General features: G+C 40.2%; 3 protein-coding genes across 3 annotated transcripts; 1 reads left to right on the top strand and 2 right to left on the bottom strand.

Moving 5' to 3' along the window:
* Window positions 1-1,297: 1,297 nt before the first annotated feature.
* Window positions 1,298-16,677, bottom strand: LOC116359700 (NADH dehydrogenase [ubiquinone] 1 beta subcomplex subunit 8, mitochondrial-like). The gene is made up of 5 exons (XM_031812986.1): window positions 16,533-16,677; window positions 16,023-16,149; window positions 15,569-15,668; window positions 2,484-2,639; window positions 1,298-1,465 (listed from the first exon to the last, which is right to left on the bottom strand). Exons 1-5 carry the CDS (start codon window positions 16,642-16,644, stop codon window positions 1,373-1,375), a joined length of 588 nt encoding a protein of 195 aa, XP_031668846.1. The 5' UTR covers window positions 16,645-16,677; the 3' UTR covers window positions 1,298-1,372.
* Window positions 16,678-17,591: 914 nt separating this feature from the next.
* On the bottom strand, window positions 17,592-20,506 carry LOC109878108 (glutathione peroxidase 6-like). The gene is made up of 5 exons (XM_031812985.1): window positions 19,386-20,506; window positions 19,134-19,227; window positions 18,590-18,720; window positions 18,110-18,240; window positions 17,592-17,947 (listed from the first exon to the last, which is right to left on the bottom strand). Exons 2-5 carry the CDS (start codon window positions 19,216-19,218, stop codon window positions 17,890-17,892), a joined length of 405 nt encoding a protein of 134 aa, XP_031668845.1. The 5' UTR covers window positions 19,219-19,227; window positions 19,386-20,506; the 3' UTR covers window positions 17,592-17,889.
* Window positions 20,224-26,721, top strand: LOC109881760 (F-box/LRR-repeat protein 15). The gene is made up of 6 exons (XM_031812984.1): window positions 20,224-20,669; window positions 20,967-21,126; window positions 21,249-21,751; window positions 23,209-23,356; window positions 23,802-23,886; window positions 25,698-26,721. Exons 1-5 carry the CDS (start codon window positions 20,644-20,646, stop codon window positions 23,841-23,843), a joined length of 879 nt encoding a protein of 292 aa, XP_031668844.1. The 5' UTR covers window positions 20,224-20,643; the 3' UTR covers window positions 23,844-23,886; window positions 25,698-26,721.
* The last annotated feature ends 409 nt before the right edge of the window (window positions 26,722-27,130 follow it).

Here is a 27,130-nt window from a genome sequence, read left to right as displayed (position 1 = left end):
CATACCGAAACAAAATTAACTAGTCAAGACATTGTGTTGTAGGCAGAACACATCAGTGTAGGATTCTATTTAATTGACAAGCACCACTCCGCCCATACTCTACACACAGACCGGTGAGGCCTAACCAATCAGAGCTGCCAGTAGGCCTACATGCAAATAGACCATTGCCATATATGGATCTGTGCCGTTCACTTTGAACTGGACTGTGTTTACAGCATGAGTGGTCTTGAGTAGATGTGTTTCGTTTTCAGATCAAAGCGAGAGCTGCATGTAGCCACGTGTGTACATTTGTTTATATCCTTTGCTAGTTAGTTATTTATTAACCCAGTTATAGATCATTAATAGTCAACAATAGGGGAGTAATTGCTTCCTACAAGAGCACACAACTTGTGCATTTCTAGACATCTTTGAAAAGCCAGTCTGGTAAAGAGCTTTGTTATGTCTTAAAGGGGCAGTGTTGTATTTTGAGGCAGGCTTAAATAAGCTAAGTAGCCAATAGGCAGAGAGTAGCATAATTTGTTTGATTCTTTGTAATAATGGAATGAGAATAATAATGCATTTTATTTTGTAAAGTAGTTTCTTGTATCAAACACAACATTTTCAGTCACCTCATCTGAAGGACAAGTGGATAAACAGGTTAATGTCAAGCCCTGTATATTTTTTTCAAAAGTCTGATGGAATGTAGGCCTACATTGAACACCACACATTGGCTGGTACTGTAGGCAATTTTCAAACAGCTATTTCCATGTTAAAATGTTATGGGAGGCATTATCTCAATTAGATTTGATGGTAGGCCATTCTGGTAGGCCTACATCATGATGAAATAGCCACAGTAGCCTACTCTACCACTGTCTGAAACAGTAACTTAAAGTGGGTAAAGCCTGTGTTCACAGTAAACGTGTGCTCGAAGTTACACAGTGTTCACAGTAAACGTGTGCTCGAAGTTACACAGAATGTTCACAACATTCAAGATTGCTCTCAGCAGGCCTAACACTTTTTCAGTGCCGAAATTGCTTTGAGGGAACATTGCCCATAATAACATGATGCAGCAAAATATGAAGAGTGGTACTCAGTGATGGATTTGAGCAAAACATAACACTTTGTATTCAGGACATAAGGTTCATTTCCTTGCTGTTTTACTTTAGTGCCTTATTGCAAACAGGATACATGTTTTTGTAATATCTTTATTCTGTACAGACTTCCTTCTTTTCAGTCTGTCATTTAGGTTAGTATTGTGGACTAACTACAATGTTGTAGAGCCATCCTCAGCTTTCCAAAGAATAAGATATAGGTCAAATATCAGGAATGTGACTGAAGTCACACTAAAATCTCTTTATTAGACAGAAATATACACATTTAGAGACGCAGATATTTAAATGTTAAAATGTTTGACTTCTTCAGGTTGTTTCTCGGGATCCTCTCCTCTCTCTAGGTGCAGGTTGCTGTAAGGATATTGTTTGGGTGCCTGGAATAGAGGACAGGGGGCATCAGACAGGATGTACCTATTCTATTCACCTTTCCTACAGAAGAGGACATTTGAAGACCTTTGTACTTTTTAAAAACATGTGTTTGGTGAGTGTGTGAGAGGTGCTCAAATGGTCTTCAATAAATACCAGAAAGCTATCATAAGGAAATGAAATAGCAAAATATGGTGGAATATGATAAATGCACTTCAGTTACCAATGCACGTCTTCACACTATTGAATTGGTAGCAAGGCAAGGAAACAAATGAAAACACTAACAGCAGTAGCATCATCTCCGAGTCCGTGTACACCCGTCATTAAAATGTATTCAGGGATCAGATCTGTTGCTCCAACTGTAAAATCCCATGTTAGTGTCCACAGGACACATATGAGGGGTAGACCCAAAGGCTGTTATTGGATAAGTCCTTCTCAAATCCAGATTTTATTATGTTTGATTTATTTAACCTTTATTTTAACGAGGCAAGTCAGTTAAGAACAAATTCTTATTTTCAATGATGGCCTAGGAACAGTGGGTTAACTGCCTTGTTCAGGGGCAGAACGACAGATTTGTACCTTGTCAGCTCAGGGGTTTGAACTTGCAACCTTAGGCTACCCTGCAACCCTAGGCTACCCTGCAATCATAGTAAAAGAAGGTCTTGCGATACCAAAATGGGAAAGGGTTTCAATATAACAGGAAAGACATATAATTATATTATCTTCTGGTCTGTGACATCTTAGGGGGTTACAACAGGAAAGACATAATTATATTATCTTCTGGTCTGTGACATCTTAGTGGGTTACAACAGGAAAGACATAATTATATTATCTTCTGGTCTGTGACATCTTAGGGGGTTACAACAGGAAAGACATAATTATATTATCTTCTGGTCTGTGACATCTTAGGGGGTTACAACAGGAAAGACATAATTATAATATCTTCTGGTCTGTGACATCTTAGGGGGTTACAACAGCGATTACAACGGAGACAAAGCCTGATGCTTTGCACAATGCAATACTTACCACCGGCTGGTAAGATGGAAACTTCTCCCCAAGGTAGAACATCAGCAGCATGAATCCAACGAAACCAAACAGATGTTTGCACATGGTGTGCCAGGCCACAGGGCTGGGCGATGTGTCCACTCGATTCCTGATGAACATGTCAAAATCCCAGTGGATCTAGAACGAAAACATGCAACAGGCGAGAACCCACTGTCAATGAGTCAGGGGGAAATACATGAGTAAATAATGAGTCGTATCTTACACACATTCACTTCCTGTTCCTGCCATTTCAAATGTCTACTTTCATAAATGTACACAATACTGTACAGTAAACAACAAGTGGTGCACTGTGAATAATATACAGTACGGCTGTAACGATACCAGTATTGTCATATTTTCCCCATGGCAAAACATTTACACGAAGCAGCTCAAACTCTTTGGTTCTTTCTAAAAACCTGCTTTGTGTAAAATGTTGTGTGCTATAGCTTGGAAAATAAATACAAAATGTGACTCTGGGTAACATGTTTGTTTCCAACATCAGCGCTGTTTTCCTAAATTAGTTAATCCGCTGTGTGTCGTTTTCTTGTCGCGATACTAAATAAGTATCGGGATACTGGTATTGTCCCAGACCTAATATATAGTCTCAGTAGTCAGTTGTGTAGTCACAATACTAAACAAGTATCGGGATACTGGTATTGTCCCAGACCTAATATATATAGTCTTAGTGGTCAGTTGTGTAGTCACGATACTAAACAAGTATCGGGATACTAAACAAGTATCGGGATACTAAACAAGTATCGGGATACTGGTATTGTCCCAGACCTAATATATAGTCTTAGTAGTCAGAAGTGTAGTTACGATACTAAACAAGTATCGGGATACTGGTATTGTCCCAGACCTAATATATAGTCTTAGTGGTCAGTTGTGTAGTTACGATACTAAACAAGTATCGGGATACTGGTATTGTCCCAGACCTAATATATAGTCTCAGTAGTCAGTTGTGTAGTCACGATACTAAACAAGTATCGGGATACTGGTATTGTCCCAGACCTAATATATAGTCTCAGTAGTCAGTTGTGTAGTCGCGATACTAAACAAGTATCGGGATACTGGTATTGTCCCAGACCTAATATATAGTCTCAGTAGTCAGTTGTGTAGTCACGATACTAAACAAGTATCGGGATACTGGTATTGTCCCAGACCTAATATAGTCTCAGTAGTCAGTTGTGTAGTCACAATACTAAACAAGTATCGGGATACTGGTATTGTCCCAGACCTAATATATAGTCTCAGTAGTCAGTTGTGTAGTCGCGATACTAAACAAGTATCGGGATACTGGTATGGTCCCAGACCTAATATATAGTCTCAGTAGTCAGTTGTGTAGTCACAATACTAAACAAGTATCAGGATACTGGTATTGTCCCAGACCTAATATATAGTCTCAGTAGTCAGTTGTGTAGTCACAATACTAAACAAGTATCAGGATACTGGTATTGTCCCAGACCTAATATATAGTCTCAGTAGTCAGTTGTGTAGTCACAATACTAAACAAGTATCAGGATACTGGTATTGTCCCAGACCTAATATATAGTCTCAGTAGTCAGCTGTGTAGTCACAATACTAAACAAGTATCAGGATACTGGTATTGTCCCAGACCTAATATATAGTCTCAGTAGTCAGTTGTGTAGTCACAATACTAAACAAGTATCGGGATACTGGTATTGTCCCAGACCTAATATATAGTCTCAGTAGTCAGTTGTGTAGTCACAATACTAAACAAGTATCGGGATACTGGTATTGTCCCAGACCTAATATATAGTCTCAGTAGTCAGTTGTGTAGTCACAATACTAAACAAGTATCAGGATACTGGTATTGTCCCAGACCTAATATATAGTCTCAGTAGTCAGTTGTGTAGTCACAATACTAAACAAGTATCAGGATACTGGTATTGTCCCAGACCTAATATATAGTCTCAGTAGTCAGTTGTGTAGTCACAATACTAAACAAGTATCGGGATTCTGGTATTGTCCCAGACCTAATATATAGTCTCAGTAGTCAGTTGTGTAGTCACAATACTAAACAAGTATCGGGATACTGGTATTGTCCCAGACCTAATATATAGTCTCAGTAGTCAGCTGTGTAGTCACAATACTAAACAAGTATCGGGATACTGGTATTGTCCCAGACCTAATATATAGTCTCAGTAGTCAGCTGTGTAGTCACGATACTAAACAAGTATCGGGATACTGGTATTGTCCCAGACCTAATATATAGTCTCAGTAGTCAGCTGTGTAGTCACGATACTAAACAAGTATCGGGATACTGGTATTGTCCCAGACCTAATATATAGTCTCAGTAGTCAGTTGTGTAGTCACAATACTAAACAAGTATCAGGATACTGGTATTGTCCCAGACCTAATATATAGTCTCAGTAGTCAGTTGTGTAGTCACAATACTAAACAAGTATCGGGATACTGGTATTGTCCCAGACCTAATATATAGTCTCAGTAGTCAGTTGTGTAGTCACAATACTAAACAAGTATCGGGATACTGGTATTGTCCCAGACCTAATATATAGTCTCAGTAGTCAGTTGTGTAGTCACAATACTAAACAAGTATCGGGATACTGGTATTGTCCCAGACCTAATATATAGTCTCAGTAGTCAGTTGTGTAGTCACAATACTAAACAAGTATCGGGATACTGGTATTGTCCCAGACCTAATATATAGTCTCAGTAGTCAGTTGTGTAGTCACAATACTAAACAAGTATCGGGATACTGGTATTGTCCCAGACCTAATATATAGTCTCAGTAGTCAGTTGTGTAGTCACAATACTAAACAAGTATCGGGATACTGGTATTGTCCCAGACCTAATATATAGTCTCAGTAGTCAGTTGTGTAGTCACAATACTAAACAAGTATCGGGATTCTGGTATTGTCCCAGACCTAATATATAGTCTCAGTAGTCAGCTGTGTAGTCACAATACTAAACAAGTATCGGGATACTGGTATTGTCCCAGACCTAATATATAGTCTCAGTAGTCAGTTGTGTAGTCACAATACTAAACAAGTATCGGGATACTGGTATTGTCCCAGACCTAATATATAGTCTCAGTAGTCAGTTGTGTAGTCACAATACTAAACAAGTATCGGGATACTGGTATTGTCCCAGACCTAATATATAGTCTCAGTAGTCAGTTGTGTAGTCACAATACTAAACAAGTATCAGGATACTGGTATTGTCCCAGACCTAATATATAGTCTCAGTAGTCAGCTGTGTAGTCACAATACTAAACAAGTATCAGGATACTGGTATTGTCCCAGACCTAATATATAGTCTCAGTAGTCAGTTGTGTAGTCACAATACTAAACAAGTATCGGGATACTGGTATTGTCCCAGACCTAATATATAGTCTCAGTAGTCAGTTGTGTAGTCACAATACTAAACAAGTATCAGGATACTGGTATTGTCCCAGACCTAATATATAGTCTCAGTAGTCAGCTGTGTAGTCACAATACTAAACAAGTATCGGGATACTGGTATTGTCCCAGACCTAATATATAGTCTCAGTAGTCAGTTGTGTAGTCACAATACTAAACAAGTATCGGGATACTGGTATTGTCCCAGACCTAATATATAGTCTCAGTAGTCAGTTGTGTAGTCACAATACTAAACAAGTATCGGGATACTGGTATTGTCCCAGACCTAATATATAGTCTCAGTAGTCAGCTGTGTAGTCACAATACTAAACAAGTATCGGGATACTGGTATTGTCCCAGACCTAATATATAGTCTCAGTAGTCAGTTGTGTAGTCACAATACTAAACAAGTATCAGGATACTGGTATTGTCCCAGACCTAATATATAGTCTCAGTAGTCAGTTGTGTAGTCACAATACTAAACAAGTATCGGGATACTGGTATTGTCCCAGACCTAATATATAGTCTCAGTAGTCAGTTGTGTAGTCACAATACTAAACAAGTATCAGGATACTGGTATTGTCCCAGACCTAATATATAGTCTCAGTAGTCAGTTGTGTAGTCACGATACTAAACAAGTATCAGGATACTGGTATTGTCCCAGACCTAATATATAGTCTCAGTAGTCAGCTGTGTAGTCACAATACTAAACAAGTATCAGGATACTGGTATTGTCCCAGACCTAATATATAGTCTCAGTAGTCAGTTGTGTAGTCACGATACTAAACAAGTATCGGGATACTGGTATTGTCCCAGACCTAATATATAGTCTCAGTAGTCAGTTGTGTAGTCACAATACTAAACAAGTATCGGGATACTGGTATTGTCCCAGACCTAATATATAGTCTCAGTAGTCAGCTGTGTAGTCACAATACTAAACAAGTATCAGGATACTGGTATTGTCCCAGACCTAATATATAGTCTCAGTAGTCAGTTGTGTAGTCACAATACTAAACAAGTATCAGGATACTGGTATTGTCCCAGACCTAATATATAGTCTCAGTAGTCAGTTGTGTAGTCACAATACTAAACAAGTATCAGGATACTGGTATTGTCCCAGACCTAATATATAGTCTCAGTAGTCAGCTGTGTAGTCACAATACTAAACAAGTATCAGGATACTGGTATTGTCCCAGACCTAATATATAGTCTCAGTAGTCAGTTGTGTAGTCACAATACTAAACAAGTATCGGGATACTGGTATTGTCCCAGACCTAATATATAGTCTCAGTAGTCAGTTGTGTAGTCACAATACTAAACAAGTATCAGGATACTGGTATTGTCCCAGACCTAATATATAGTCTCAGTAGTCAGCTGTGTAGTCACAATACTAAACAAGTATCGGGATACTGGTATTGTCCCAGACCTAATATATAGTCTCAGTAGTCAGTTGTGTAGTCACAATACTAAACAAGTATCGGGATACTGGTATTGTCCCAGACCTAATATATAGTCTCAGTAGTCAGTTGTGTAGTCACAATACTAAACAAGTATCGGGATACTGGTATTGTCCCAGACCTAATATATAGTCTCAGTAGTCAGTTGTGTAGTCACAATACTAAACAAGTATCAGGATACTGGTATTGTCCCAGACCTAATATATAGTCTCAGTAGTCAGTTGTGTAGTCACAATACTAAACAAGTATCGGGATTCTGGTATTGTCCCAGACCTAATATATAGTCTCAGTAGTCAGTTGTGTAGTCACAATACTAAACAAGTATCGGGATACTGGTATTGTCCCAGACCTAATATATAGTCTCAGTAGTCAGCTGTGTAGTCACAATACTAAACAAGTATCGGGATACTGGTATTGTCCCAGACCTAATATATAGTCTCAGTAGTCAGCTGTGTAGTCACGATACTAAACAAGTATCGGGATACTGGTATTGTCCCAGACCTAATATATAGTCTCAGTAGTCAGCTGTGTAGTCACGATACTAAACAAGTATCGGGATACTGGTATTGTCCCAGACCTAATATATAGTCTCAGTAGTCAGTTGTGTAGTCACAATACTAAACAAGTATCGGGATACTGGTATTGTCCCAGACCTAATATATAGTCTCAGTAGTCAGTTGTGTAGTCACAATACTAAACAAGTATCAGGATACTGGTATTGTCCCAGACCTAATATATAGTCTCAGTAGTCAGTTGTGTAGTCACAATACTAAACAAGTATCGGGATACTGGTATTGTCCCAGACCTAATATATAGTCTCAGTAGTCAGTTGTGTAGTCACAATACTAAACAAGTATCGGGATTCTGGTATTGTCCCAGACCTAATATATAGTCTCAGTAGTCAGCTGTGTAGTCACAATACTAAACAAGTATCGGGATACTGGTATTGTCCCAGACCTAATATATAGTCTCAGTAGTCAGTTGTGTAGTCACAATACTAAACAAGTATCAGGATACTGGTATTGTCCCAGACCTAATATATAGTCTCAGTAGTCAGTTGTGTAGTCACAATACTAAACAAGTATCGGGATACTGGTATTGTCCCAGACCTAATATATAGTCTCAGTAGTCAGTTGTGTAGTCACAATACTAAACAAGTATCGGGATTCTGGTATTGTCCCAGACCTAATATATAGTCTCAGTAGTCAGCTGTGTAGTCACAATACTAAACAAGTATCGGGATACTGGTATTGTCCCAGACCTAATATATAGTCTCAGTAGTCAGTTGTGTAGTCACAATACTAAACAAGTATCGGGATACTGGTATTGTCCCAGACCTAATATATAGTCTCAGTAGTCAGTTGTGTAGTCACAATACTAAACAAGTATCGGGATACTGGTATTGTCCCAGACCTAATATATAGTCTCAGTAGTCAGTTGTGTAGTCACAATACTAAACAAGTATCAGGATACTGGTATTGTCCCAGACCTAATATATAGTCTCAGTAGTCAGCTGTGTAGTCACAATACTAAACAAGTATCAGGATACTGGTATTGTCCCAGACCTAATATATAGTCTCAGTAGTCAGTTGTGTAGTCACAATACTAAACAAGTATCGGGATACTGGTATTGTCCCAGACCTAATATATAGTCTCAGTAGTCAGTTGTGTAGTCACAATACTAAACAAGTATCAGGATACTGGTATTGTCCCAGACCTAATATATAGTCTCAGTAGTCAGCTGTGTAGTCACAATACTAAACAAGTATCGGGATACTGGTATTGTCCCAGACCTAATATATAGTCTCAGTAGTCAGTTGTGTAGTCACAATACTAAACAAGTATCGGGATACTGGTATTGTCCCAGACCTAATATATAGTCTCAGTAGTCAGCTGTGTAGTCACAATACTAAACAAGTATCGGGATACTGGTATTGTCCCAGACCTAATATATAGTCTCAGTAGTCAGTTGTGTAGTCACAATACTAAACAAGTATCAGGATACTGGTATTGTCCCAGACCTAATATATAGTCTCAGTAGTCAGTTGTGTAGTCACAATACTAAACAAGTATCGGGATACTGGTATTGTCCCAGACCTAATATATAGTCTCAGTAGTCAGTTGTGTAGTCACAATACTAAACAAGTATCAGGATACTGGTATTGTCCCAGACCTAATATATAGTCTCAGTAGTCAGTTGTGTAGTCACGATACTAAACAAGTATCAGGATACTGGTATTGTCCCAGACCTAATATATAGTCTCAGTAGTCAGCTGTGTAGTCACAATACTAAACAAGTATCAGGATACTGGTATTGTCCCAGACCTAATATATAGTCTCAGTAGTCAGTTGTGTAGTCACGATACTAAACAAGTATCGGGATACTGGTATTGTCCCAGACCTAATATATAGTCTCAGTAGTCAGTTGTGTAGTCACAATACTAAACAAGTATCGGGATACTGGTATTATCCCAGACCTAATATATAGTCTCAGTAGTCAGCTGTGTAGTCACAATACTAAACAAGTATCAGGATACTGGTATTGTCCCAGACCTAATATATAGTCTCAGTAGTCAGTTGTGTAGTCACAATACTAAACAAGTATCAGGATACTGGTATTGTCCCAGACCTAATATATAGTCTCAGTAGTCAGTTGTGTAGTCACAATACTAAACAAGTATCAGGATACTGGTATTGTCCCAGACCTAATATATAGTCTCAGTAGTCAGCTGTGTAGTCACAATACTAAACAAGTATCAGGATACTGGTATTGTCCCAGACCTAATATATAGTCTCAGTAGTCAGTTGTGTAGTCACAATACTAAACAAGTATCGGGATACTGGTATTGTCCCAGACCTAATATATAGTCTCAGTAGTCAGTTGTGTAGTCACAATACTAAACAAGTATCAGGATACTGGTATTGTCCCAGACCTAATATATAGTCTCAGTAGTCAGCTGTGTAGTCACAATACTAAACAAGTATCGGGATACTGGTATTGTCCCAGACCTAATATATAGTCTCAGTAGTCAGTTGTGTAGTCACAATACTAAACAAGTATCGGGATACTGGTATTGTCCCAGACCTAATATATAGTCTCAGTAGTCAGTTGTGTAGTCACAATACTAAACAAGTATCGGGATACTGGTATTGTCCCAGACCTAATATATAGTCTCAGTAGTCAGCTGTGTAGTCACAATACTAAACAAGTATCGGGATACTGGTATTGTCCCAGACCTAATATATAGTCTCAGTAGTCAGTTGTGTAGTCACAATACTAAACAAGTATCAGGATACTGGTATTGTCCCAGACCTAATATATAGTCTCAGTAGTCAGTTGTGTAGTCACAATACTAAACAAGTATCGGGATACTGGTATTGTCCCAGACCTAATATATAGTCTCAGTAGTCAGTTGTGTAGTCACAATACTAAACAAGTATCAGGATACTGGTATTGTCCCAGACCTAATATATAGTCTCAGTAGTCAGTTGTGTAGTCACGATACTAAACAAGTATCAGGATACTGGTATTGTCCCAGACCTAATATATAGTCTCAGTAGTCAGCTGTGTAGTCACAATACTAAACAAGTATCAGGATACTGGTATTGTCCCAGACCTAATATATAGTCTCAGTAGTCAGCTGTGTAGTCACAATACTAAACAAGTATCAGGATACTGGTATTGTCCCAGACCTAATATATAGTCTCAGTAGTCAGTTGTGTAGTCACGATACTAAACAAGTATCGGGATACTGGTATTGTCCCAGACCTAATATATAGTCTCAGTAGTCAGTTGTGTAGTCACAATACTAAACAAGTATCGGGATACTGGTATTGTCCCAGACCTAATATATAGTCTCAGTAGTCAGCTGTGTAGTCACAATACTAAACAAGTATCAGGATACTGGTATTGTCCCAGACCTAATATATAGTCTCAGTAGTCAGTTGTGTAGTCACAATACTAAACAAGTATCAGGATACTGGTATTGTCCCAGACCTAATATATAGTCTCAGTAGTCAGTTGTGTAGTCACAATACTAAACAAGTATCAGGATACTGGTATTGTCCCAGACCTAATATATAGTCTCAGTAGTCAGCTGTGTAGTCACAATACTAAACAAGTATCAGGATACTGGTATTGTCCCAGACCTAATATATAGTCTCAGTAGTCAGCTGTGTAGTCACAATACTAAACAAGTATCAGGATACTGGTATTGTCCCAGACCTAATATATAGTCTCAGTAGTCAGTTGTGTAGTCACAATACTAAACAAGTATCGGGATACTGGTATTGTCCCAGACCTAATATATAGTCTCAGTAGTCAGTTGTGTAGTCACAATACTAAACAAGTATCGGGATACTGGTATTGTCCCAGACCTAATATATAGTCTCAGTAGTCAGTTGTGTAGTCACAATACTAAACAAGTATCAGGATACTGGTATTGTCCCAGACCTAATATATAGTCTCAGTAGTCAGCTGTGTAGTCACAATACTAAACAAGTATCAGGATACTGGTATTGTCCCAGACCTAATATATAGTCTCAGTAGTCAGCTGTGTAGTCACAATACTAAACAAGTATCAGGATACTGGTATTGTCCCAGACCTAATATATAGTCTCAGTAGTCAGTTGTGTAGTCACAATACTAAACAAGTATCGGGATACTGGTATTGTCCCAGACCTAATATATAGTCTCAGTAGTCAGCTGTGTAGTCACAATACTAAACAAGTATCAGGATACTGGTATTGTCCCAGACCTAATATATAGTCTCAGTAGTCAGTTGTGTAGTCACGATACTAAACAAGTATCGGGATACTGGTATTGTCCCAGACCTAATATAGTCTCAGTAGTCAGTTGTGTAGTCACAATACTAAACAAGTATCGGGATACTGGTATTGTCCCAGACCTAATATATAGTCTCAGTAGTCAGCTGTGTAGTCACAATACTAAACAAGTATCAGGATACTGGTATTGTCCCAGACCTAATATATAGTCTCAGTAGTCAGTTGTGTAGTCACGATACTAAACAAGTATCGGGATACTGGTATTGTCCCAGACCTAATATATAGTCTCAGTAGTCAGTTGTGTAGTCACAATACTAAACAAGTATCAGGATACTGGTATTGTCCCAGACCTAATATATAGTCTCAGTAGTCAGCTGTGTAGTCACAATACTAAACAAGTATCAGGATACTGGTATTGTCCCAGACCTAATATATAGTCTCAGTAGTCAGTTGTGTAGTCACGATACTAAACAAGTATCGGGATACTGGTATTGTCCCAGACCTAATATATAGTCTCAGTAGTCAGTTGTGTAGTCACAATACTAAACAAGTATCAGGATACTGGTATTGTCCCAGACCTAATATATAGTCTCAGTAGTCAGCTGTGTAGTCACAATACTAAACAAGTATCAGGATACTGGTATTGTCCCAGACCTAATATATAGTCTCAGTAGTCAGTTGTGTAGTCACAATACTAAACAAGTATCAGGATACTGGTATTGTCCCAGACCTAATATATAGTCTCAGTAGTCAGCTGTGTAGTCACAATACTAAACAAGTATCAGGATACTGGTATTGTCCCAGACCTAATATATAGTCTCAGTAGTCAGTTGTGTAGTCACAATACTAAACAAGTATCGGGATACTGGTATTGTCCCAGACCTAATATATAGTCTCAGTAGTCAGTTGTGTAGTCGCGATACTAAACAAGTATCAGGATACTGGTATTGTCCCAGACCTAATATATAGTCTCAGTAGTCAGTTGTGTAGTCACAATACTAAACAAGTATCGGGATTCTGGCATTGTCCCAGACCTAATATATAGTCTCAGTAGTCAGCTGTGTAGTCACAATACTAAACAAGTATCAGGATACTGGTATTGTCCCAGACCTAATATATAGTCTCAGTAGTCAGCTGTGTAGTCACAATACTAAACAAGTATCAGGATACTGGTATTGTCCCAGACCTAATATATAGTCTCAGTAGTCAGTTGTGTAGTCACAATACTAAACAAGTATCAGGATACTGGTATTGTCCCAGACCTAATATATAGTCTCAGTAGTCAGCTGTGTAGTCACAATACTAAACAAGTATCGGGATACTGGTATTGTCCCAGACCTAATATATAGTCTCAGTAGTCAGCTGTGTAGTCACAATACTAAACAAGTATCGGGATACTGGTATTGTCCCAGACCTAATATATAGTCTCAGTAGTCAGTTGTGTAGTCACAATACTAAACAAGTATCAGGATACTGGTATTGTCCCAGACCTAATATATAGTCTCAGTAGTCAGCTGTGTAGTCACAATACTAAACAAGTATCGGGATACTGGTATTGTCCCAGACCTAATATATAGTCTCAGTAGTCAGCTGTGTAGTCACAATACTAAACAAGTATCAGGATACTGGTATTGTCCCAGACCTAATATATAGTCTCAGTAGTCAGTTGTGTAGTCACAATACTAAACAAGTATCGGGATACTGGTATTGTCCCAGACCTAATATATAGTCTCAGTAGTCAGCTGTGTAGTCACAATACTAAACAAGTATCGGGATACTGGTATTGTCCCAGACCTAATATATAGTCTCAGTAGTCAGCTGTGTAGTCACAATACTAAACAAGTATCGGGATACTGGTATTGTCCCAGACCTAATATATAGTCTCAGTAGTCAGCTGTGTAGTCATGATACTTGTAGGCAGATGTCTTTTATTTTTTTATATACACTGAAAAAGAAATAAACCAAGCATGCAAAGATTTGACTGAGTTACAGTTCATGAGGTAATCGGTCATTGAAATTAATTACTTAGGTCCTGATCAATGGATTTCACATGACTGAGAATACAGATATGCATCTGTTGGTCACAAACGCCTTTACCAACAAAAAGGTTGGAGTGTGGATCAGAAAACCAGTCAGTATCTGGTGTGACCACCACTTGCCTCATCTAGTGCAACACATCTCCTTCACATTGAGTTGATCAGGCTGTTGACTGGCCATGTGGAATGTTGTCTCACTGTTCTTCAACGGCTGTGCAAAGTTGCTGGATATTGGCGGGAACTGGAACACTCTGTTGTAGACGTGGATCCAGAGCATCCCAAACATGCTCAATGGGTGACATGTCTGGTGAGTATGCAGGCAATGGAAGAACTGGGACATTTTCAGCCTCCAGGAATTGTGTACAGATCCTTGTAGTAACATGGGGCTGTGCATTATCATGCTGACACATGAGGTGATGGCAGCAGATGAAGAGCACAACAATGGACCTCAGGATTACATCACGGTATCTCTGTGCATTCAAAATGGCCACTGATTAAATGCAATTGTGTTCATTGTCCGTAGCTTATGCCTGCCTGCCTATACCATAACCACACCATGGGGTACTCTGTTCACAACAAAAAACCGCTCGCCCACACAACGCCATACATCTGTCCGGTACAGTTGAAACCGATATTCACCCGTGAAGGGCACACCTCCCCCTCTTTCCCAGTGGCCATCTGCCCACTGAAGTCAGTTACAACACCAAACTGCAGTCAGGTCAAGACCCTGTTGAGGACAACAAGCACGAAGATGAGCTTCCCTGAGACGGTTTCTGACAGCTTGTGCAGAAATTCTTTGTTTGTGCAAACCCACAGTTTCATCAGCTGTACGGGTGGCTGGTCTCAGACGATCCCGCAGGTGAAGAGGCCGGATGTGGAGGTCCTGGGCTTGCGTGGTTACACGTGGTCTGCGGTTGTGAGGGCGGTTAGAAGTACTGTAAAATTCTCTAAAATGACGTTGAATCGGCTTATGGAAGAGAAATTAACATAACACTGGTGGACATTCCTGCAGTCAGCATACGAACTGAACTGCACACTCCCTCAAAAATTGAGACATCTGTGGCATTGTGTTGTGTGAAAATACTTGACATTTTAGTGGCCTTTTATTGTCCCCAGCACAAGGTGCACCTTTGTAATTATCATGCTGTTTAATCAGCTTCTTGATATGTCACACCTGTCAGGTGGATGGATTATCTTGGAAAAGAAGAAATGCTCACTGACAGGGATGTTAACAAATGTATCAAAATTGGAAAGAAATCCACTTATTTCAGCTCATGAAACCAACATTTTACATGTTGCATTTATATATTTTGGTTCAGTGTAAGTAGAGTGACACCTGATACTGTATGTAGAAATATACCCCACGTCTATCTTACCGGCTCCCCCCAGTTCCTCCTCTATCTTACCGGCTCCCCCCAGTTCCTCCTCAGGTCTGGATGGTCCCAGGAATACCAGGGGTCTCTCTCATGCTGTGATCTGTCTGGTAATTGTGGGTAGTCTCCATACCTACAGAAACCCAACAGGGAAACAAGTGTGTAGGTGAATAACCTTTGGTAATGCACATATCCTGAAACGTTAAAACTCCCATTGCTGTCCAATATTTCTTCAAATACCCTATATATAGTGCATCCCATAGGGCTCTGGTCAAAACTAGTGCACTATGTAGGGAATTGTATACCGTTTGGGATGCAGAGCCTCAGTCATTTCAGTGAGAGTTCACCCCATAGGTTGAATTACCAAATCAATTTGCTAGTTGTCTGGCAAAGCAACATAGCTCCTGCTGTAATGGGGTGGTGTATAGATGACAGGAAAACAATGGCATGTGTGTCCTTCCTTATCCACGGGACCCCGCTTCCTTACCCCTCGCCATTATCCGGGATTGGTTCATAATCCTCCACCCTCATGTTGTACTTCTTCGCTGCAGCTGCTCTCTCCTCGGGCGTTTGGGGGTATGGCCCTGGCAGCATGCCCTTGGAAGGTCCAGAGGCTATACAACATTTGGAAAGAAGTTAATACAGTACCATTTAGCCCCATGATCAACCAGAGTGTGATTGTTAGCTAACTAGCCGTTTGAGAGTAACGTTAGGAATTGCTTTATAAATATATAGCGTAGCTACTTGCACAAGTTATCCAAAGAGAGTAAAGTTGGCTGGCCAGGTAACCGTGTATGGGATCTAGCCTAATATTTGATCGTAGACAGTTAGCTACATAATACTGAATGAAGCTTTTACTAACGTTAGTAAACCACTGAAGGAGATGCAGCTCTGTGGTAGGCTAGCTCAAGGTTAGCGACACTTTGCCTGGCATGTTCTAACTTCCATTCCAACGTGATGCAGGCATTTGTACAACGATAAAGATCCATGAACCAACCTGCTCTGACTTGGGAGAAAAGCGCCGAGAAGCCTGGCTGTTTCCCCTTGGAAAGCGCTCGAGCCCAATTTCTGAAACCCACGGCAGCCATGTTCAATTGTTGCGGTGACATTGAACAGTGAAATACGCATGCGTCCGGTGACAACTTCGGGAAATCCAATGTTTTTTTGTGTGTTTTTTTCTTCGCATCCAAATTGAAGGTGCATACACCGCCATCTACTGTACTGGAGGGTGAAGCCAGTCACAGCATACCTACACGGCGGGCGTCACAAACACCAGGAATCTTCAACTTCAATCGCTCCATCTCCACACTTAACGCTACCCGAGAAATCACTCCTTTCAATGGTGTCCTGTTCCTAAGAGCAAAGCAAGAAACAAATCTTGACTCAAGTTGCTCCCTCTGATCAGAAGAGACACACAAAAATATCACAAGTCCACTACTAGTTTCTTTAATCCTTTCTCACCCACCCTGAAAATACAAACGGATCCGCCAAAAGGCAAGCGTCCACTTTCTCCAAAAATGTCACTCCTACTGGATCAGATTCTACTTTATTCAAACTCGGCGGTCCTCCCCATACTGCATCCTCCCTCTCAGGTTCCATCTCTGAGCTACTGGAGGACGTGTCCCTGTTTTTACACATGACGCCAAGCTCCCTCACCACACCACCTGCCACCGCAGTTAATTCAACCTCACTCTCGTCACGTTTAATTTCCTTCTGTAGCTTTTCCAAAGGTTCTGTGATATCCTCCATTCCATATTCACTCAAAACACATTCCACTTTTCTTCCTTGTCTACCATCATTACCACCTTAAAGAAAGGGGCTATTTTTTTACAGAATAGCAGTCTCTTTGATCAGAAAAATGTCAACGTATAGAAATGTCAAACATAAAACAATCCAAATAGTGAATTGTATTTTATTCTCAAACATCCACAGTATTCTTTATGTATTGTAGATCCTTCCATACAAGTAGGCTTGAGTTTCTATGCAGCTGGAGACTTGGGTTTCTCTTACTGTAGCCTACAAATGTTGTTTTAACAATGTTAAACAATTAAATGGACAACACATTTTAAGATTTCAGCCAAAAGATTTATTGACTTCCTCTGTTTTACAACAATAACAAAAGGGAGTAGTAGTTAGTTATATTGAGACCATAGTGATATGCCTACTGGTCACCAACAGGGGCTGGAGGGATCTAATATTCTGAGTGAATGCACTGAAACTCAGAGTCCTTCTCCCTTCTCCATCAGATCCAGCTCAGCTGCATTTAGTCTGCATTTACTGAGGGATCGTCACTCTGCCTCTGCTGATGAAGGACCCACTTTCTTGACAGCCATAAAGGGAACAGATGAATCCATTTATAGTAGGCCTGCAATGTCTTTTTCCACTTTCTCAGTAGGGCCATGAAGTTCATAACTGGGGAAAAGGAGAGGCCATAATAGAATAGGACATTAAGTATTTTCAAATCTTATTTGTTAATTAATTAATTATTTAATTAATTGAATGAATGAATGCATGAATGATTGATACATTTTATATATACTGTCAAATCATTTTTCATTCATGTGTTTAACTTACCGTCTGAAAGGCTCCCCATCAGAATCGATTAGAAACTTCTCAAAGTTCCAGCGAATGTCATTGACTTTGATGGGTGACCAGTAGAACTTCTTTATATCTCCTATGACAGGGTTCACATAGGGCAAAGACTCCTGTTGTACAAGACATTAAGACGTGCTGTTAGTGAGGTCTAATGTCCATAAGGTATTCAACTTGCCCCCAGAGTGCAGTACATAATAGTGCATAAGGACATGTCAAATATACTACCTTGAGATAGGCGAAAAGAGGACTTGTCAAATATACTACCTTGAGATAGCTGAAAAGAGGACATGTAAAATATACTACCTTGATATAGGCGAAAAGAGGACATGTCAAATATACTACCTTGAGATAAGCGAAAAGAGGACATGTCAAATATACTACCTTGAGATAAGCGAAAAGAGGACATGTCAAATATACTACCTTGAGATAAGCGAAAAGAGGACATGTCAAATATACTACCTTGAGATAGGCGAAAAGAGGTTCTTCATTCAACCCATTGACCTCGATCTTGCCAAACACAGGGAACTTGGGGACAAACCCCCCACCTGGCCTTACATACTTGAGAAGGTTGAGGGTTTCATGATTTACCTCTGAAGGAAGAAACAACAACAAATGCAACAGACCAGTGAGCTTATTAGTTCTGAAACAGAGGCATTTATAAAAACAGACTGGTCTCGTCATCACGCATGACAAACAAGCATACTATTTAACTTGGCAAGTCATTTAAGAACAGATTCTTATTTACAATGACAGCCTACCCCTAACCAGGACGACAATGGGCTAATTGTTCGCCACCCTTGGGGACTCCCAATCACAACTGGTTGTGATACAGCCTGGAATTGAACCAGGGTCTGTAGTAAGATGCAGTGCTTTAGACCGATGCGCCACTCAGGAGCCCACACATGAGCGTTTAGAAACATAGCATTACTCCTAGAGACAAAGTAGGCCTGTAAGTTACAACAGATCAAACACCTTTATTGTTATTTCTAAAAGACTCTCTTACCAGGTGCCTGAAGACCAAACTGATTGCAGGGGAATCCCAGGACAGTGAAGTTGAGGTCACCAAACATTTCCATGAGTGCATTCATTCTGTGGTACTGTTAGATGACACATACAATTAGAACACCACCTCAACATTCCCCTTGGGCTGACTCTAGAATATCTCTAATACTACAACACAATCAAAAGTTTGGCCTATGCCAGCATTAGGCTTTTAGCTTGTATAGGCTAGCACCATGAATCCTCGTTAGCCTACCTCCTCTATCGTTGACCCTCAGAAGGTGGCCAGGTTGACAATGAGGAGCACCTTGCCCCTGTAGATACTGAGAGGAACGCTCTGACCGTTCAAGGTCTCAGCGCTGAAATCATAGATTGATTTAACGCACGCCATTAGAGGTTATACTTCTTCTTTAGCTTGAAGCCTTTATCCAGACCAGAGCAGTCAGCGGTGGGTATTCACTAAGCCACCCGGTTGGTCCTCCTCATTCAGAGAACCATAACTATAGGCTCAGCAATTGTTCAGCATGGTTGACTCCATTGTGTCGCTGCATGCTAAGAGGATGAATTGACAGGATGGTTATTTGTTCAGCAGTTTGCATGGGTATGCAGATCATGTTAGTGACAGTTAGTCATTGGTTATCTCTCATTATTCACTTGACAGGTATGTAAAAAAAAATCGGTGCATATATTGGAAATACTGTAGAACCATAGTAAACTAATATTGGTGCTGTTCCTGGGGTCACTATAGGACATATGATCTATTTTACAATAAAAAATAAAGTACTATATCGTCATATTATTGATCATTTTATACATGGTAGAGAATTAAGTATGATCAACATAACCAAAGCTTAGATGGAATTTAATATTTAATTAATTGAGCCTATTGGTTATTGCTGCGTCAAAGATGGGCCTATACCTTTTGTTTGACATACATAATACATTGCATTTGTAGAACACTTTTCATTTACTGACATGAATCAAAGCTCTTCACATTGTGAGCAACCATTGGATAATAAAAATAATTCCTTCTGATAAAGAACTGATCTAGTCATTCCTACGATTGCCTAGCAATGCTTTTCCTTATTTGGAGCGGTTACAGCGAAGATATTATTCCTCTCGTGTAACAGACATTGACCGGTGGTGCGTATCGGTAAAATCCACAGGCGTCGGCGTCGAATGTCACTTGGATCCTAACGCTCGGTCGTATTTTTTTTTTTAACCAAAACATCGCACATACTTGTCAAAGACCATCAATAACTACTCCAATGTATTATTTTTCTCAGCTTTATTTCTCCCAAAACAAACACATTTTACTGAGATATAGATCCCCTATTCCTGCGCAGAGAGGTTGACTCTGCATTCTGGAACGTACCCAGTGTGCGAACCCGGAAGTTTGGGAATACAGCCAAAAAAGCTGTCGCTGATCCAGAAAGCTTCAACCAAGGCTCACAAGATAGCTAACAAACTGTCGTTGTACATGTAGCTATCTCGCATATTTCTGCGGATTCAAAATGGATGCGGAAACAGAGTGTTGCAAGTATGTATTTTGTAAGCACATATGTATTTTTGTTTTAACGTTACAACAAAAACGTGTCAGCAGAACTAGCTAACCGTTAGTTACCTATTCTTACTACTGTAGCTTGCTACGGCAGTTGGAGAATGCATGTCCTGCAGAATCATCACATGCTTTACGCTTGAGCTAGCTAGCTACATATCTAGCCACCAATGTTTGTAGAGCTAGTTCGAACGCGAGGCAGACGTTGATGTGTGACTGTGCTACATTTGTCCATTAACTTGTTCATCAGTTGATCAAGTTTGAAATGTCTGTTGGCAGATGTCACCTCTTGGATTTGCCCTGGGAGGATGTGTTGGTAACACACATCTTCTGCTACCTGCCATTACGCCAGCTGGTGCGGCTACAGAGAGTGAGCAAGCAGTTCTATGCCCTCATCCAGGTGTACCTGGCCAACTGTCGCACCTTTGACCTCACACAGGTAGGCCACACTTTACCCATTCTATTTATTTCAGGATTTCCTTACAGTTTCTTGTACTTAAATGCTCATACACTATTTAGCCTAATACTCAGTTTAAGATCACACTCCTGTAATGTTCACAGATAGGGCCTAGCCTTCCCAAGGAGGCATTCTGCAACATACTAAGGGACAACAAAGTCCTACAGAACTTGTCCGTCCAGAACTGCTCCGATTGGGTGACAGACACGGAGCTGCTGCCTGTGATTGGCCAGAACCAGCACCTGCTGAGAGTAGACATGAGGGGGTGTGACCGGCTGACCCGTCACTCCTTAGTAGCCGTGTCGTTGAGCTGCACACACCTGCAGTACCTGGGCCTGGCCCACTGTGAATGGGTGGACAGCCTGTCCATACGCAGCCTGGCTGACCACTGTGGTGGCCTGAGGTCCATCGACCTGACCGCCTGCCGCCAGCTCAAAGACGAGGCCATCTGCTATTTATCCAAGAAGTGTCTGAAGATGCGGTCGCTGTCTGTGGCGGTCAACGCCAACATTACAGACGTGTCTGTGGAGGAAGTGGCCAAGAACTGCAGGGAGCTGGAACAGCTGGACCTGACAGGCTGCCTGAGGGTTAGGAACGACTCCATCAGGTACTGTTGTTTTGATACACTGACTGCTCAAATCATTGGTATCCTCTCTCTCTCTCTCTGTGTGTGTGTTTGTTTGTATTTTGCTAATGTAGGTTATCTATATACTAGTCATATACTATTTAGGTTCTAGTCAGGTTCATATACTTAGTCAGGCTCTAGTCAGGTTAATATACTTAGTCAGGCTCGTATACTTAGTCAGGCTCGTATACTTAGTCAGGCTCGTATACTTAGTCAGGTCTGTATACTAGTCAGTGTTATACTATTTAGGTTCTAGTCAGGTTCATATACTAGTCAGGTTCATATACTAATCAGCTTCTAGTCAGGATCATATACTAGTCAGGTTCGTGTACTAGGCAGGTTAAAATACTCGTCAGGATCTAGTCTGGTTCATGTGCTAGTCAGGTTCATGTGCTAGTCAGGTTCATGTGCTAGTCAGGTTCATGTGCTAGTCAGGTTCATGTGCTAGTCAGGTTCATGTGCTAGTCAGGTTCATGTGCTAGTCAGGTTCATGTGCTAGTCAGGTTCATGTGCTAGTCAGGTTCTAGTCAGGATCATATACTAGTCAGGTTGATATACTAGTCAGGTTCGTGTACTAGGCAGGTTCATATGCTAGGCAGGTTCATGTGCTAGTCAGGTTCATGTGCTAGTCAGGTTCATGTGCTAGTCAGGTTCATGTGCTAGTCAGGTTCATGTGCTAGTCAGGTTCATGTGCTAGTCAGGTTCTAATCAGGTTCATATACTAGTCAAGTTGATATACTAGTCTGGTTCATATACTAGTCAGGTTCATATACTATTCTAGGCTTTATACTGGGGAAGAGAAGGACATGTTTCATCCCTCTCCAGCCAGTTGGGCGTGGCCACTGAGTGAGCATAAAATGACTTATGAAAACAATTCTCTCATTTAGAAAGATAAAATTACATTTTATATTTTCACAAATAGTTTCATATTTAAACATTTCAATTGCATAACAATTTCATGTGAATCTGATAACTAGAATGTGTAGACTTTCCAAGATACAATTTATGTCGTCCTGTCATCAGTAATAATGTCCCAGACGACAACTGATCTGATCATATTCTTTAAGTAACAACGGACACTTTCAGCTGGTTGGATTACAGAAATATTGTCCCATTCCCCAACCTTTTGATGTTACCATACTATCTCTATGTTAAAAAAAGGCTTTCCAAGAGTCCATTCTGTAGAGAGAGAGAGAAAAGGTATTTATGGAGGAGGGAGGGGGGGTCATAAACCTCACCCAACAGGGTAATGTCATGACACATTTTTTAGATCTGCAACGGCACACCTGTAAGAACCCTCTTCGTGCTGTGTCCAGGACGGTTGGAGAGTACATCCTGCTCCAGCTTGCTTTGGATGAAGGGGAGACTGGCACTCCTCTACTTTGATATTCACTGGTAAACCTGTCCTTACACCTTTTGGTCCTGCTGTGTATGTGCAGGACTGTTGCAGAGTACTGCCCCAAGCTGCAGTCTCTGAAGGTGAACCACTGTCACAACGTGACTGAGTCCAGTCTGGACCCCCTGCGGAAGAGGAACGTTGAGATTGACGTGGAGCCACCACTACAGAGGGCCCTTGTGCTGCTGCAGGTATGAGGGCGAAGGACACACTGTTTCACTGAGGCATTGATGAAAGCAATTGTACTGTAAGGACCATACAAAATGTCCATCTGAAAGGATATGAAGTATCATCTATAATGTATTGTTGTTGTCTGTCTATTTCCCTTGTGCTGCTGCAGGTATGAGGGCGAAGGACTCATGTACAATTACTACTGTCATTTATAACACAACAATTAGTGTATTTGAATAATCACATATACCCCCCCCCCAGTTTTAACACTTAATAACATCCGGCACCCTATACGTTTTAATGTGAATGGCTGAACACACAGTGTCTTGTATTGTTTCACTGAGGCATTGATGAAAGCAATTGTACTGTAAGGACCGTACAAAACAAAATGTCCATCTGAAAGGATATGAAGTATCATCTATAATGTATTATTGTTGTCTGTCTATTTCCCTGGTGATACTGCAGGATGTGGTGGGGTTCGCTCCCTTCATCAACCTCCAGATCTAGGCTAAAGGACATCTGTATTACTCATCCAACCAATTGGAAACAGGTAGGCTAGCTAGGCTAAATTACATCTGTATTACTCATCCAACCAATTGGAAACAGGTAGGCTAGCTAGGCTAGAATACATCTGCATTACTCATCCAACCAACTGGAAACAGGTAGGCTAGCTAGGCTAGAATACATGTGTATTACTCATCCAACCAACTGGAAACAGGTAGGCTAGCTAGGCTAGAATACATCTGTATTACTCATCCAACCAACTGGAAACAGGTAGGCTAGCTAGGCTTAAGTACATCTGTATTACTCATCCAACCAACTGGAAACAGGTAGGCTAGCTAGGCTAAAGTGCATATGTATTACTCATCCAACCAACTGGAAACAGGTAGGCTAGCTAGGCTAAAGTACATCTGTATTACTCATCCAACCAACTGAAAACAGGTAGGCTAGCTAGGCTAGAATACATCTGCATTACTCATCCAACCAACTGAAAACAGTTAGGCTAGCTAGGCTAGAATACATCTGCATTACTCATCCAACCAACTGGAAACAGGTAGGCTAGAATACATCTGCATTACTCATCCAACCAACTGGAAACAGGTAGGCTAGCTAGGCTAAAGTACATCTGTATTACTCATCCAACCAACTGAAAACAGGTAGGCTAGCTAGGCTAAATTACATCTGTATTACTCATCCAACCAATTGGAAACAGGTAGGCTAGCTAGGCTAGAATACATCTGCATTACTCATCCAACCAACTGGAAACAGGTAGGCTAGCTAGGCTAGAATACATGTGTATTACTCATCCAACCAACTGGAAACAGGTAGGCTAGCTAGGCTAGAATACATCTGTATTACTCATCCAACCAACTGGAAACAGGTAGGCTAGCTAGGCTTAAGTACATCTGTATTACTCATCCAACCAACTGGAAACAGGTAGGCTAGCTAGGCTAAAGTGCATATGTATTACTCATCCAACCAACTGGAAACAGGTAGGCTAGCTAGGCTAAAGTACATCTGTATTACTCATCCAACCAACTGAAAACAGGTAGGCTAGCTAGGCTAGAATACATCTGCATTACTCATCCAACCAACTGAAAACAGTTAGGCTAGCTAGGCTAGAATACATCTGCATTACTCATCCAACCAACTGGAAACAGGTAGGCTAGAATACATCTGCATTACTCATCCAACCAACTGGAAACAGGTAGGCTAGCTAGGCTAAAGTACATCTGTATTACTCATCCAACCAACTGAAAACAGGTAGGCTAGCTAGGCTAGAATACATCTGCATTACTCATCCAACCAACTGGAAACAGGTAGGCTAGCTAGGCTAAAGTACATCTGTATTACTCATCCAACCAACTGAAAACATGTAGGCTAGCTAGGCTAGAATACATCTGCATTACTCATCCAACCAACTGAAAACAGGTAGGCTAGCTAGGCTAAAGTACATCTGTATTACTCATCCAACCAACTGAAAACAGGTAGGCTAGCTAGGCTAAAGAACATCTGTATTACTCCTCCTTCCAACCAATTGGAAACAGGTAGGCTAGCTAACGCTTCTCAGAATCAGCTAAATATTTGAATCTTTTTGCTCTAAATACCTGTTTAGGTGTGTCCCTATGTATTCATGCAGTATAAATGCTATGTAACTACACATCTCCTGAAGTGTGCACTTGTTCACTACTCCTCATATATAAAGTATTGGATAGGTGTAGGTACGGGCTAGACAGTTTCCACAATATTTATTGTACCAGTAAAAGCAGTGCATAAACTGAGGGACAAAGGACAGAATATTGGACTCTACTTTAATGTTCTGCAGTCTATGTAACCAGAGGTATTGTTTTTGTTTTGCAGGTTTTCCCTCCACTAGGAGAATGACCTGTTTCAATTGAAACACACCCTGTGTATGCTGGGACATCAATTAAGCAATTTAAGGACAAACAAAAACTGATGTATATGGGAAATATATTGTGAAACTTGTCTCTTATTTATTACAGTGATGTTGCAGATTATAATCACGCACTTAGGAACTGAAGACTGAAGGAAGCCGTGCACATTTCAGTAACGCTGTCACGAGTCCCAAAATATTCCTACAGTATTTATTTGTATCTCATCACACACTAACAACACTTTAGATGTTCTTGTGATCTATAGCTTTAAAAAAAAAAAAAGGACAATTCCAACCAAAGGAGAAGCCGTAACTATAAGAGCATATTGTTGAGTTTTTGTGTGTTTATTGACAGGTTACTCTGCTAAATGTATGATACATACAACTCTAGATGTTTCATTCAGATTAGCTAGGTAAACTTTTATATATTAGGTAGGTAAATGTTTTATATTCGGTAAATAAACGTTTTATATTGTGTGTTTGCATTGATCTTACATTGACTGAAACTAATTCTCTTCTTACAATATTCTTTTTAATGGTTAGTTGAGTTGATCAGTCTTGGCCCAGCCCACCATTTTGTTAATATGTCATTTTAAAATGTTATAAGACTCTGGATACCGTGATCTTGAAATCCTCCTTTTGCCTGTTTACTTCAGGAAATCTGCTTTTTCATTTTGAATGTCTGAAAACATGTAGGTCTAGTTGTAAAACGACATTTAGTTCCATAAGCTTTCTTATATGGTAGGCTATGAAGAAGGACACATCTCTGTTTGTTTTTCAATAGTCACATATTACAATCTCAGTTTTACATCTTGGAAGAAACATGAGAGGAACATGCAGTGTAAAGTGCATTTTAATGTGATTGGCTGATCAACCCACGTTGTATTGTTTCACTGAGGAGTTGCAGTATTGAAACTAGTTGTATTCAATGTGTAATAAGGACCATCCAATCATGTCTATCTGAGACTATAAAGCACTATCTATAACCTATGAGCGTTTTATCTTTGTCTTGCTAGTTATCTTACTACATTCTCTGGGTGGCAGCTGGAAGGAACAGGACTTCTCTTTGTGTAAACATGACATTACAACCAGAAGGAATGCTCTCTTCCTGTAACAAACAGATGTACATGTGCACGCCATTGAACTTCAAGTGAAAACGTACTTAAATTCAGGCATGGAAGGTGCCACTGTTCTTCTAATTATCCCACAATGCTTCACTGCAAATTGAGAAGTGGGGTATTTTTACTGTCACAGTACTCGGCCTCCTGACTGTTAATGCAACAGGCTAGGAGCAACACAGGGTCAGTTTACAGCCTTACCCTTGTAATAGTTTAGGGGTTAAATGCCTTGCTCAAGGCCACAATGGCAGTAGGGGATGGCACCAACCCTGTGCCTGGTG

This window comes from Oncorhynchus kisutch, unplaced genomic scaffold (assembly GCF_002021735.2).
Source record: "Oncorhynchus kisutch isolate 150728-3 unplaced genomic scaffold, Okis_V2 Okis04b-Okis11a_hom, whole genome shotgun sequence".
NCBI classification, from domain to species: Eukaryota; Metazoa; Chordata; class Actinopteri; order Salmoniformes; family Salmonidae; genus Oncorhynchus; species Oncorhynchus kisutch.
The sequence above is the reverse complement of the archived record's forward strand: the minus strand, read 5'-3'. Positions and strand labels throughout refer to the sequence as shown.

Bases quoted from the DNA above. Each gene is read 5' to 3' on its own strand.
- LOC116359700 (XM_031812986.1), bottom strand. From the start codon at position 16,644: ATGTCACCGCAACAATTGAACATGGCTGCCGTGGGTTTCAGAAATTGG. The intron at 16,150-16,532 runs GTTGGTTCATGG...AATGTTGTATAG, and splicing joins TTTCTCCCAAGTCAGAGCAG to CCTCTGGACCTTCCAAGGGC. The intron at 15,669-16,022 runs GTAAGGAAGCGG...GGGTTTCTGTAG, and splicing joins ATCCCGGATAATGGCGAGGG to GTATGGAGACTACCCACAAT.
- LOC109878108 (XM_031812985.1), bottom strand. From the start codon at position 19,218: ATGAATGCACTCATGGAAATGTTTGGTGACCTCAACTTCACTGTCCTG. The intron at 18,241-18,589 runs GTAGTATATTTG...CTTGTACAACAG, and splicing joins CTCTTTTCGCCTATCTCAAG to GAGTCTTTGCCCTATGTGAA. The intron at 17,948-18,109 runs GTAAGTTAAACA...CCTTTTCCCCAG, and splicing joins GATGGGGAGCCTTTCAGACG to TTATGAACTTCATGGCCCTA.
- LOC109881760 (XM_031812984.1), top strand. From the start codon at position 20,644: ATGGATGCGGAAACAGAGTGTTGCAA. The intron at 20,670-20,966 runs GTATGTATTTTG...GTCTGTTGGCAG, and splicing joins GCGGAAACAGAGTGTTGCAA to ATGTCACCTCTTGGATTTGC. The intron at 21,752-23,208 runs GTACTGTTGTTT...GTGTATGTGCAG, and splicing joins GTTAGGAACGACTCCATCAG to GACTGTTGCAGAGTACTGCC.